General features: G+C 40.0%; 1 protein-coding gene across 1 annotated transcript; it reads right to left on the bottom strand.

Moving 5' to 3' along the window:
* Positions 1–1,005: 1,005 nt before the first annotated feature.
* LOC149011225 (protein FAR1-RELATED SEQUENCE 5-like) lies at positions 1,006–3,017 on the bottom strand. Its single transcript, XM_089162588.1, has 2 exons — positions 2,778–3,017; positions 1,006–2,661 (listed from the first exon to the last, which is right to left on the bottom strand). The coding sequence occupies exons 1-2, from the start codon at positions 3,015–3,017 to the stop codon at positions 1,006–1,008; spliced, it is 1,896 nt and encodes a 631-aa protein (XP_089018714.1).
* Between the last annotated feature and the right edge of the window lie 10,604 nt (positions 3,018–13,621).

The raw sequence follows: 13,621 nt of genomic DNA, 5'->3' as shown, positions 1-13,621 counted from the left end.
TAAAAGAGTTAGATATATAAGCCTCACAAGGGAAGTTGGGCGGTATGTTATATGTAAGCCTCACTAAGAAACAAAACCGAGATATGACTGGGAACACCACTCCAGTCAGCTAGACTAAAAAGAATCGCAAACATACTCCACTAAAAAAGAAAATAAACCAAATGGCAAAGGAAACCCGTTCCAGCCGTAGCTATGATTGGAATCTTAGAGATACTGAACTTCTAAATTAAGTGTTCAAACAAAGACTAGACTGGTAAAGAGTCATAGTCCAGCCATGCTTTACAATATCATAATAATATTTAGGATGAAAAACTCCAAACAACCACCCAAGATCCTAGTTTTAAGAAACTTGAAATGCAAATCCCTTGGGTGGCTGTATCATCCTGTTCAATAATAAAATTTCTTTTGACTCTTTTGTGCATATGATAATAATGCCCAAAAACTGACATGATTTAGAGGGAGGGTATGAAGCTTGAAACTACACTTTAGGCAAAATCCAAACACTAACATGATTTAAAGGGAGGGTATAAAGCATGCGTGGCTGGCAATTCTGCCCGAAAATCATGTCTGGGAAACACCACTCCATCAGGTATGTAAACTCTTAAGGAAACTTAATTTATTAATGTAAACTAGGAAACCATATAACAAAGAGTGTATATAAACGTTTACCTGAGTAGAACCTTGAGATGGATACAGTTGATCACCTATGCCAGACACTGTTGAACCCTGTGAGGTACCTATTTGTTGTATAATCCAACAACACATATAAACAACATTATGGTAATTTAAAAGAAAAAAATATTTTTTAACAGTAATTTTAAATGAATTTTTGTATATATATTATACCTGTAACAGTGACAAGAAACTAGACTATGGCATATCTTCATATCCACCATGCAAACCCAATGTGGTCATTGAAGATGGTATTCCGGATGATGGTACGTCGATGGAGCTCTATCCTTCCACTGGCTTTTTCCTTCTATTTTTGTTTTTGCCTTTTTCATACTAGGGCTTCTTTCTCTTTGATCCACCTTTTTGAGATTCTTTCTTTTTAAGCTGTATTTGTGTATATATTTCAGCAGATTTTGTTGAAACATGGTCAACATGGTTTACACCAAATTCATCTTCAAGCTCCTGATGTATCCCATTAGCATGCCTATCGAGTATCTTAAATCCAACCTCTATACTACAGGCTTCATTAAGAAGTTTCAAATATCTGGGAACCATCATCTTATACCGTTGTAAGTGAATTAGTTTGTCATTTGCTTCAATACCTTCTATTTCTCTCCTGTCATTTAGGGACAATATTCTTATCCCCTTCATCCATCTCATCAAAATATATCTTTTAGGAATGGAGTTTATTTGTAAGTAACCTAAGACTTTCAAGGCATGACTACAAAGAATGCCTTCTCTCTCAAATAGTCTACAACTACATGTCATACTCCCCTCAGCTGGATTATGCAACACTTTGTGTTCCTTTCCAATCTTATGTTCACACTCACTTTCTTCCAAGATCACATAATGATAATTTAAATCACTTACACTCTTGGATTTGATAACATGGCTAAGACTCAACTCATACTCCGTCTTAAACATCTTAAATATATTTGGAGTATATACTCTGAAAGCTTCTTTCAAGACACCTATCTTTGAATGGAAACCCCCAAGTATGGTATTTCGTGCATCAAACTCTTGTTTTAGTTCATTGGCACGTTTTGCATCTACAACATCTTGAAAGTGTTCCATAAATCGTATAAGATCAAAACTGGACTTCAGACATTTTTTCAGATCCTCATTGATGCTTTCAACAAGTTGTGTGCTCCTCACACCTATTGTGAAAAGTTCATGCATGTAACAACATGCCCATTTTTCTTTCAATTTATATGTCTTATCCAACCAAGAAGTGTCTTGAAGCCGAGGATTTTCTCTCAAATTCTTCCATGCATTTTCAAATTCATCAACTTCAGTGTAATCCCAAATGCATTTTTTCAAACAGTTGCTGAATAATGAGTGTTCATGCATCATATACCCGAGGTGTTTTTTTGCATTTTGCAAAAGATGCCAACAACACAATGCATGATGGGTACTAGGTGAAACCTCTGCTATTGCCCTTGCCATTGCAACATCCTGATCAGTGAATAGGATCTTCGGCTTCTTCTGACCATTACTTCTAAAGAAAGTCTCAAATAACCACTTAAATGATTCAACAGTTTCATCATAAAGCAAAGCAGCACAAAAAATAACTGCAATTCTATGATGGTTGAAGCCTACAAATACACCCAAGGGCCTATATTCCCTATTTGTGCAGAAAGTAGTGTAAAAAACTACCACATCACCGAACAATTCATAATCACACTGCATCCCATAATCAACCCAAAATATATTTGTTATCTTTTCCTCATTGTCCATCTGTAAACAATACACAAAAGCAGAGTTTATCTCCCGTTGTTTATCTAAATAGAGTATCAAACTCCCAGCCTCCCCAAAAGCTAAATCACGTTGCCGTTTGGTATTGAGATAATTATGTAGATCTTTCTTGGTGAAGCCAACATTTTCATTCCCTCCTGCTTGGAAACCCAATAAATCAAATGTTAATTTGTTCCCCAGTCCAGTTCTCTCAGCTATATCTATCTCAGTAGCTTGGGTAGTAGATATTGCACGCTGAGACAGCATAAAATGTGCGGTATTTGATGTGTGAAGATGGTGGTTATGTACTTCAATAAAGACTTTACATTCATACTGTCCATTTGCCTATAATGATATGTTCATCTTTGCACCACAGCCAGTTCTAGTCTCTGGATGATATCTGTTCTCACTTTATCTGATTCCTTCCGCTTTCCTTGTTTACTACAAACATAAGTCCTTTGCACAATGACAGTTGGATCTTCTGTGTTCTTATGGCAATAGGCTCTTCTTATACTAAATCCAATATTACGCCCATATTGGTTATAAAAAGTATAGGCTTCTTCTTCTGATGTAAATCTCATGCCAATTTGAGGCTCAGGACAACCAGCCATTGCAATAAATTACCCAATCAACCATTGAGATACAATTATAAACACCAAATGTGAGGAAACATGTCTAAAATTCAAACATTTTATTACAATTCGGTGTATCTAATAAAATTTCATTCTTCCATCAACAAATAGCACAACACAATGAAAATTAAAGGTGCAAAAAAAAAAATATAAAAAAATGATGGAATAAATGAAACTGTAAAATGTATATCTTTCCTTAACCATTTACAACATGTTAGGTGGCCAACTAGAATTAACTTCAGCTAAAAATATTTCCTACATGAGCAAAAGAGGTCTATTGCATCAATAAACTTAAATATAAAAGCTCAATGCCCATAAAACCTGATCATTAATAGCAGAAGAAACTATATTCAAAAATCAGAGCTATAGCTATAACAGAAATTATGTAACTCCTAGAAACAGAGCTACAATAACATCATATTCAGCAGAAAATAGAGAAGTGCAGAAAAAAAGAGCAAAACAAGAATCCACAATTGTGTAAATAAAACAAGAATTAAGGATTCAAAGAAAATTATTCATTCAACAAATAATACATTACTACAAGAAGAGCAAAACAAAAAGCATTGAAAACACTAATACATACAAATTTTATGCCTCACAAGAAGAGTAGAACCAAAAGCCCCTTTTCCAAATTCTTCTAGTACTTCGTACTGCTCTATCTTTTGTCAAGTACTTGTTCCTTGATATCTTTAATGATCTACAAATATAGCATAACGTATTCGAAAATTGAAGTGTAATGAGCTGGAGGAGAGAGGATGAGTGCTTCTTTTTCTGTCCCTTCACTCCTTTCTCCCCTCTGCATATCACTCTTATTGAAGACACTAAAAGCTTCAATCATGCCCACTCCTTAGGCTCTACCACATTCTACTAAATATAAATACCCCACTTAGGGTAAGCTCTCAACTAAATCATATAAATGACAAAGTATAAAAGTACATTAAAGACGAACAAAAATGCATGCAAGGCCATTTGCGCTACACAAGGCATCTATGTCAAGCTGCTCTGTCGGACTTGCAGCTGTCAATGCTGTGGAGATGATGCTTTCTAGTAAAGCAACTCTTACTTTCTGATTCTGATGTGTTCTACACAATGATTAACATAAAGGAGAACATGATGATTAAGTGAAAAATGAGATCCATTTTTGACTACCAAACCTTAGGTGTCACCATGCGGGTGAAAATAGCTTTTGGCCTTCAGGTGAAAAGAGTAATGGACTTACAAAACATTGTTTACACTCATAGCATGAATGATTTATGTAAAATAAGGTAACAAAAGTCAGCTGTTTGAAGACATTGCTCTTGTCTAAACTAACTCACAAGACCCCGTTGTTTGAAGACATCAAGCATGGCAACACCAATCTTTGCTGGCGACTCCACAACTGTCACCCCAGCTTCCCTAATGGTCTTAATTTTATCTTGTGATGTACCCTTTCCCCCTGAGACAATAGCTGCAGCAACAAAAGAATAATGCAATTCGAGACTGGGAGTTCAAATTATTCAATATAAAACAAGACAATCCATCCTCCTTTTCTCAAGAACAGACAAAGCATACCTAAACCCATATTTCCAACAGCAATCGGCTTTACCCACACCATACAAAGGCTATATATTTACAAGGGTTGTATCGGTAGAGAGGAGGCAGGAATCATAAGACGTGGTTATAAGGAAAAATAATACAGATTTAAGGAGGAAAAATAGACCAGTAGAGCTTGTGATGGTCGACTCGAAAATGGTCAGTAATAAAGTGGCCTTGCTTGCGATGTAGTTGGGAGTGAGAAAACGGAGAAAGAATGAAATGCGTTCGCAGGATGGAGTGAGAACGAAGAAAACCCTGTTTTTTCCCTCGATTTTGACCTCTCTCTTTCACACAGACTCGTTCTCAGAAGACGCAGCTCTCTCTCTCTCTTCACGCTGCAGATTTTAGGAGCCCTAACTCCTCCTCCTCGTCGGAGAAACCAAATCTCAGAAATCTCTGACTCTCTCTCTCCAATTTTGTGTTTAGGCTAGCGAATGAAGGAGAAGAGGGAAACAATACGTTTGAATGCTTCGGTTATGAGGATGTGAACCGTTTTGGTTTGAAACGGGCTTAGCCGAACCGCATGAGCCGAACCAATTACTTCACTTAAAACTGTTTTAAGCTCACATGTTAAAGATCAACGGCTCACATTAAATATGATCACGGCCCCCCCGCCGGCGCGCGGCGCCGGGGGGGCGGAGGCCAAAAGGGGGGGGCGAAACCAAACCCCCCGCGGCGGCCGCCCCCCCACCAGCCCCGATTGGGCTTTGCCCCCAGCCCCAAGGGCCCCCCTCTCGGCCCCCCCCTTAATTGGTCATATTATTGGACCTAAAATAACAAACGTAAATTCATAAAAATAAAAGTATCATAAGTAAACTAAAAATAAAATTCATAAAAATATAAGATGATTCACGCTCATACAAAATGATAAAATAGTCAATAAGTTGATAGTGTTGCTTTAAACATAAATAAACTCATACTCCATAATTCTATATTGATCTCTGAAAGTCTCTCATTGCTTTGATGATGGAAATTGAAAACCTCTCCCATTACTTTGGTGATGGGAATTGAAAACCCCTCCCATTGATATCCTTATTCAACAAAAAAAAATCATATTCAAAACTATATTAACAAATAAATCAACAATAATTTAGTATTGATATTTTTTCGTAGTTAAAAAAATATTATATTTTAGTTACAAACATAGCTCTCTATCCTTAATAAAAAAAAATTTCCTCTGAAATATCACATTGGAGGCAAAAGAAAGATGACAATATTCATGATGAGAGGTTAAAGAGTAGATTTGTTAGATATTAATTCTCTATATACTAGCTTTTATTATTTATAATATATTATCTCACCTTAGTTAAAAAAAAAATAATGATTTTTTGGAACTAAAAATGACTTAATTCGAAAAATAAAAATTATCTTAAGAATAATATAAAAAGTGAACTCATAGTCTAATATTATCAAAATGACTGAAGGTCAAAGTCGAGACTTATAGTTTTATCAATGTTAACATGAAGATTAGGGTAAAAATCTAATACATGATCAGGGTCAAATTAACATTATGATTAGAGCCAAAATTAGGGTAGGATCGGGCCAAAATCAAGTGGATGCTTACTACATTGGTAATGAAGATATAATTTATTTTTATTAATTTTTTTACAAAACATGATCATGTTTTTAAAGTTTGGCATGTGTCAAATATTCACCCATGTGGATTATAATTAATTCCTCTCCACATGGGTGGGGGTTCAGACTCAAATCAGGTCCAAAATCATGGACATAGAACAAAGCCAAGATTAGGGCTAATATCAAGGCCAAGATCAGGGCTAGGATTAGGACCAAGATCAGGGTCAGAATCAAGGCCAAAATCAGGGCCAATATTAGGGCCAAAATCAGGGATGGGTTGGGCGGGCCAGAGAGTAACCCCAGGCCCGCCCTTGGCCCTAGTTCAAGGCCATAATAATTTGGCCCTAGCCCGCCCTTAGGGCCAAAATCTTTAGCCCAAGCCCTATTCGGGGTCAGGGCAGGCTTAGGGCAGGTCAGGGCCGCCATGGCCAAACTTGCACCCCTAGTTGCTTAGGAATACACAACCGCTCACATGCCAACCACTGTATTTTAGTTTCCCATCCACTTTTTCCCAATAGATTCTAGCCACAAGCTACTTGCTTATGAAGGTGATATGGAGGAAATATGATCGAACCCGGTTCATACTTGGTTTGACCCTCGACCCCGGTTGAGACTGAGGGAATCGACTCGCTTCCGAGCGAGCTGGGTCCAGGAGATAACTTGCTGAGGAAGAAAACTAAATCAGCCACAGGCACACCCTAATCCGACTAATGAATTAGGTTAATTACCCTAATGATGGCAGACTCAACTTGGCGGCTGTCACTTATCGCTATTGAAGGGATAATCATCGAATAACCATGAGGTTATCTTAGGAATCCTCTACTAGTTCAAACTAGTAGAAGTCTATCGCTCAACGGATCTAACTGTTAGAATCCAACGACTATCCGAAGAAGGCTCAAATGCATCCAACGAAGAAGATTCGAAAGTACACTCTATATAAACCTTATTTACCTACGAGGTAAGGAGGACACCAGATCCATACACACACCTGTGGACGTAAACACTCATATGCTTACGATCTAGATCATATTCCAGTTATTCATTCCTTAGCTCTGTGTGTCTACCAGAGCCGTTTGTGATTAAGTTCATCGACTGACTTAACCTTCGGAGGTGGACTCCCAACCCCAGCGGTCGGGCCACATCTGACGCTTTAGTTTTGCAGGTCTTTCCAAGGAGATCTAAGGGCTGAGCAGATTTTGGACGCATTATTTGGCGTCGTCTGTGGGAAAGATTTAGAAAAATATGGTGACTAGATCGGCAGCAGCCGCTGCACAACGTGATACTGGTGTCCAAATTCCCGGAGAAAATAATCCAGATATTCCCTAGGGAAGCTTACCACCTCTTGAAGTAGATGGTGGTCAAGGAGGGCACGATCCTCCAGAGACATTCCAAGATCAATTGAATCAAGTAAAGATTCAACTTTTGGAGGTAAGTCAAGCACTCTGCGTGCTAACCAGATGGGTGGTATTACCACAAGAACCTGATCATAGCGATTCAGGGAGGCGTGTATTACCACGGGATCAAAGATTGACTGAAGATTGGAATATCGGTCAGAATTTTTGCGAAGGTGACCGAGGGTCTAGGAGGGTCGACGATCTACCTAGGCGGGACGATCGGTTATACAGACCACAGGAAAGTACAACCGATTCAAATACGAGGTTGGATACAGGAGTGAAGACTCACTCACCAACTGTTAGACGAACCGTTCGTGATGATCGAGCAGTTCGCGATGAACGGAATGTTCGTGACGAGCGGGCCGTTCGTGATGATCGAATAGCTCGTGATGATCGTGTTGTTCGAGGTCGAGATCGTGTTGTAGAAGATCATTCGACTCATATTGGTCAGGAATTGGCCAATATCAATCAGAAACTAGGACAATTGGCTAGAGGAAGGATAACTGATGATATTTATTCAGTTATTCGAAAGACCCCTTTTGCCAAGCCAATTGCGGGATATCAGTTTCCTCACAATTTTCGCTTGCCAAATTTTTCTACATTCAATGGCTCCGGAGATCCTACGGCCCACACCGGCTATTATCAGCAGACTATGGCAGTTGCAGGTAATTCTGACAAAATTCTCTGCAGGGTTTTTGGTTCATCTTTAACCGGAGCAACACAAAAGTGGTTTTCGAACCTCCCATCCGAAGGGATCGTAAATTTTGACGAGTTGGCGCGCAAATGCATAGGGCGATTCCAGAGTGGAATCCAAATCAAGAAGACAGAGGAAACCTTGTTTACCATCAGACAAGGAAAGAGCGAATCGATCAGAGAATATCTGAAAAGATTCAATAGAGTTACAATGGAGATAGAGAAACAAGATGAGTAAGTAGCTAAAACTGCTCTATTCATTGGACTCACTAACCGAAGACTCCTGGAGTTATTACTACAGGATATGCCTACAACTTATGCTGAGTTGGTACAGAGATGCCAAAAGTAGGCTGAAGTCATGGAGATCTTAGATGCTCGCCAAGGAGACAATAAAGTCTCCACCAAAGAACAAAAGGCTCCTGAGCCAAAGCAGAAGCCAAAGCAGAATGTTCAAGATCGAGTTGGAAAGCCTCAGGCATGGCGGCAGAGATCTCCCGGTAAAAATGAGTATACTCCATTAAATACTCCTCGGGCTGATATTTTGAATATCATTAAGAAGCGAAATATCTTGAAGTGGCCACCAAAAATTCCTTTAAAGCCTGGAGAGCAGCAGGATCGAGAAAAATATTGTCGTTTCCACAAGGATTACGGTCATTATACTAATGATTGTCGTCATTTAAAGGCAGATATTGAGAGATTGATATCTCAGGGACATTTGTCCAATTTTGTTAATAAGAGAAGAGAGGAGCCACGTGAAGTTGGCCCCGAAAGGGATCGTTCGGTTAGTTCAAAATGACCAAGGGAGGCTTCGAAGTCTAAAAAAGGTAAGGAGGTGATTGATACTACTCGGTCACCGATCCTTACAATTTTCGGAGGCCCAAAACCCGAATCACTCCGGAGGTTAAAGACAAAATCTAAATTTGTTGGGACCGGAGAGATGCAGAAGCGTAAGAGGCCAAATGGTGAAGATTCCATCACCTTTGATGAAGAGGATGAAAGAGGCGTTTGTCTACCTCATGATGATGCCATAGTCATCAAGGTAGAGATCACGCGTCGGGAGGTACATAGAGTTTTACAGGGGTCTCAGCTAACCTAATATCTTATGAAGTGTATCAAAAGCTTAAGGTGGATGAAGACTTGATGGAGCCATCATCCACACATTTATATGGCTTTGTAGGATCGTCTACAATAGCAGAAGGATCTGTCCAGTTGGATTTATCTATTGGGAGTTTTCCCAATGAGACTACAGTCCGAATCAATTTTTTGGTGGTTCGGGAACTTCTAGCTTACAATGTTATCCTTGAACGGCCTTCTTTGTCCAAGTTAGGTGCTATTGTTTCAACGAAACACCTGAAGATAAAATTCCCGACTGACATGGGAATTGGTCAAGTTTCCTCTGACCAGAGGATCTCTAGGCAATGTTATGTTGCCTATTTGAAGGACAAGGAGGGCCCGAGGAAAGTGACTGCCCTACCAATAGAAGTTTGAGATGATCAGGAAGAAGCAGAAATGCAAAGGCCCGAACCGGTAGAAAAGCTAGAGCAAATCCAGTTGTTCACAGATAATACAGAAAGGATTACCTATATCGGATCTGAACAGCTGGAGGAGTTCAAAGAAGAGTTGAAGTTTTTTCTTCAACAAAATAGTGATATATTCGCATGGTCTGCCGAAGACATGCCAGGAATCGATCGGACTGTCGCAGAGCATAAACTCTGGATAGATCCAAAGGTGAAACCAGTTATCCAAAAAAGGATAAATTTCTCCATTGAAAAGTACGAAGCCGTTCGGGGCGAAGTCAAAAAACTGAAGAGTTCTGGTTTCATAGAACCAATTGAATGCCCAATCTGGTTGGCCAACGTAGTGATGGGCAAAAAGTCTAATGGGAAGTGGAGGATGTGTACAGACTACACTGACCTCAACAAGGCTTGCCCTAAAGATTGCTATCCGTTGCCACGGATTGACCTTTAGATAGATGCGACTGCAGGATATGAAACTTTGAGTTTCATGGATGCCTACTCGGGGTATAACCAGATCCTCATGAATAAGGAGGATGAAAAGTATACGGCTTTCATGACTGATCGTGAAAGCTTCTATTATAAAGTCATGTCGTTTGGCCTGAAGAATGCAGGAGCTACATATCAGAGGGCCGTCAACAAGACCTAATCGGAAAGAATGTCGAGGCTTATGTTGACGACATGTTGGTAAAGAGTATTACAAGGGCAAAATATCATAGATTTAACAGAAGTATTCTCAGTACTGCTAAAGTATCAAATGAAGCTGAATCCAGCAAAGTGCGCCTTTGGAGTGTCTTCAGGCAAATTTTTAGGCTTCATGGTATCACAGAGGGGTATTGAGGCTAATCCAGCCAAAATACAGGCTCTAATTGACATGGAAGCTCCAAAAATTGTTCGGGATGTACAGTGCTTAACTGGGAGAATTGCCGCTCTGAATCGTTTCATCTCAAAATCTGGAGAAAAGTGTCTACCATTTTTTAAAGCACTCAAAGATTTGAGGGGCAGAAAGGAAGCGAATTGGACTGAAGAGTGCCAGAAGGCTTTCGAGGAATTGAAGGAAACACTGGGACAGCCACCGCTTTTGTCCCGACCAGAGAAGGGAGAAATCTTACAGCTATATTTAGCAACATCCCTTTCAGCGGTCAGTGCAATACTTGTTCGGGAGAAGGATAAGAAACAATGGCCGATTTATTATGCTAGCCACGTGTTACTTGATGCGGACACACGATATTCGCAGATTGAGAAGCAGGCTTTAGCTCTCATGACAGCAGCCAGGAAGCTACGTCCATACTTTCAAGCTCATTCAAATAGAGGTATTTACAACTTTCCCTCTTCGTAAAGTTCTTCATAAACCTGATTTATCTGGAAGAATGGTGGCCTGGTCGGTTGAACTCAGTGAGTTCCAAGTAAGCTTTAAGCCCAGAACGGCAATCAAAGCTCAGGCGTTAGCCGATTTTGTAGTAGAGACTACTGCACCAGTGGAGAACATTGTTGAAGATCCCATTATACCAACCATTTGGGAAGTATATGTGGACGGTTCGAGCAATAAGGACGGAGCAGGAGCTGGAATTCTTTTGAAAAGTCCAGCGGGATTTGTCATTTGATATGTAGCGAGATTCATTATGCAAAATGGAAGGTTGTACAGAAGATCTTATTCTAGACCCCTTCTGAGGTGTTTGGGTCCTCAAGGAGCGGAGTCGGCTCTAGCCGAAGTACATGAAGGAATTTGTGGAGCTCACATGGGCGGATGAGCCCTAGCACACAAGATTCTAAGACTTGGGTTATATTGGCCTAAGATCCAATAGGCTGCTATGGAGTATGTTCGTCGGTGTAGTAATTGTCAGATCCATGCTACAGTATCAAAACGCCCAGCAGAAGCCATGACTTCAATTCTAGATCCCATCCCTTTTGCGATGTGGGGAATTGATATCATGGGCAAATTCACCAAGGCGTTGGGCGGACGGGAATATCTGATAGTAGCAATTGACTACTTCATAAAATGGGTTGAGGCCAGTGCCCTGACAACAATCACTGAGAAAAAAGTGGAGAAATTTGTGCTTGAATCGATCATATATCGCTTTGGGATTCCAAAGATAATCATCACTGATCACGGCACTCAATTTGATTGCCCACAATTTGAGCAATTTTGTGGAACTTACATGATCGAGCATCGTATGTCCTCAGTGGCATACCCCCAGAGCAATGGACAAGTAGAGGTTACTAACCGAACTCTGCTTGAGGGGATAAAGAGAAAACTTAAGGCTGATAAAGACCTATGGGTCGAAGAGCTGCATAATGTACTGTGGGCCTACCGAACTATGGTTCGAACACCCACAGGAGAAACTCCATTTAAGTTAGCCTATGGATCCGAAGCATTGGCACCTGTGGAGATAATGGCAGGAACATTGCAGGACAGAGAGTTCGAGGAAAAAGCGAACGAGCAAGGACTGCTTGATAGCCTTGATTTGTTGGACGAGGTTCGGGCAAAGGCAATAACACGAACTCAACATTATCAACGAAGGATAGCGTCACACTACAATACTCGAGTAAACAATCGTCGATACTTAGCAGGAGATTTGGTGTTGAGAAATACCTTCGCTTCAGATCCACGCCATCAAAGAAAATGGGACCCTTCCTGGGAAGGACCTTATATGGTTGTAAAACCAGTAGGTTCAGAAGCTTACAAGCTGAAGAACATCACCACCCAGAAAGAGTTGGATCGTTCGTGGAATGCCAGGCATCTCAAGAAATTTTATCCTTGATGTAACCAATTTCAACTCAATCAATGCAATTATTGGTTTTCAACAATTATCTTTTGATTGGGGGCCATCATACACCACATTCAAGAACAGATCCAACTACAAGGCATCGGATGAAAATCCGTGTGGGTCCTTCAACACTTATTGAATTTTTTCGGAATTTCTTAAGTCAAAGCATCGGATGAAAATCCGAGTGAGTTCCTTCCACAAGGCATCGGTTTAAAACCCGAGTGAGTTCCTTCAAGACTTATTGAATTTTCGAAATATCCTTAAGTAAAGGCATCGGTTTAAAACCCGAGTGAGTTCCTTCTACAAGGCATCGGTTTAAAACCCGAGTGAATTCCTTCTCAGACTTATTGTATTTCTCCGGAAATCCTTAAGTAAAGGCATCGGTTTAAAACCCGAGTGAGTTCCTTCTACAAGGCATCGATTTAAAACCCGAGTGAGTTCCTTCTCAGACTTATTGTATTTCTCCGGAAATCCTTAAGTAAAGGCATTGGTTTAAAACCCAAGTGAGTTCCTTCTACAAGGCATCAATTTAAAACCCGAGTGAGCTCCTTCTCAGACTTATTGTATTTCTCCATAAATCTTTAAGTAAAGGCATTGTTCTGAACAACTAAGACCTAGTGCAACAGCGACTTAAGTGACTGGCAAAGTTCAAGATGAAGTTAATTTCTTATTTCTTCAAAAGACCGGAAGGGGCCAACCTTTACATCAAACATACACATGAGATTACAAGATTTGGGCTGCAATCTTCGTTCGGTCAAAAAAGAAAGTCATCATCGGTGATCATTAAGAAATCAAACAAGATCAGAACAGCTTTGCCAGAACAAACACAAGAGTCAAGCAGCAACATGGATTCAAGAAAAAGAAGAGGAGGAACGGGGATTACAAAAGCATTACAGTATGTACAAAATCCTCCGCAATTTCATACTCTTTGTCCAGCTTGACTAGAAGAAGTATGGTCCTCGATCAAACTTGCATTCAGGGCGAGCTCTTCATAACTGAATCCTTCCAGGGGAGAATAAATAGGAGAATCCTCGAGATAATGCATAATATCCGGATCCGAAGGC

This window comes from Hakea prostrata, chromosome 7, assembly GCF_041222555.1.
Source record: "Hakea prostrata isolate BN-2017 chromosome 7, UWA_Hpros_2, whole genome shotgun sequence".
NCBI lineage: Eukaryota > Viridiplantae > Streptophyta > Magnoliopsida > Proteales > Proteaceae > Hakea > Hakea prostrata.
This window is presented reverse-complemented; position numbering and strand designations above follow the sequence as displayed.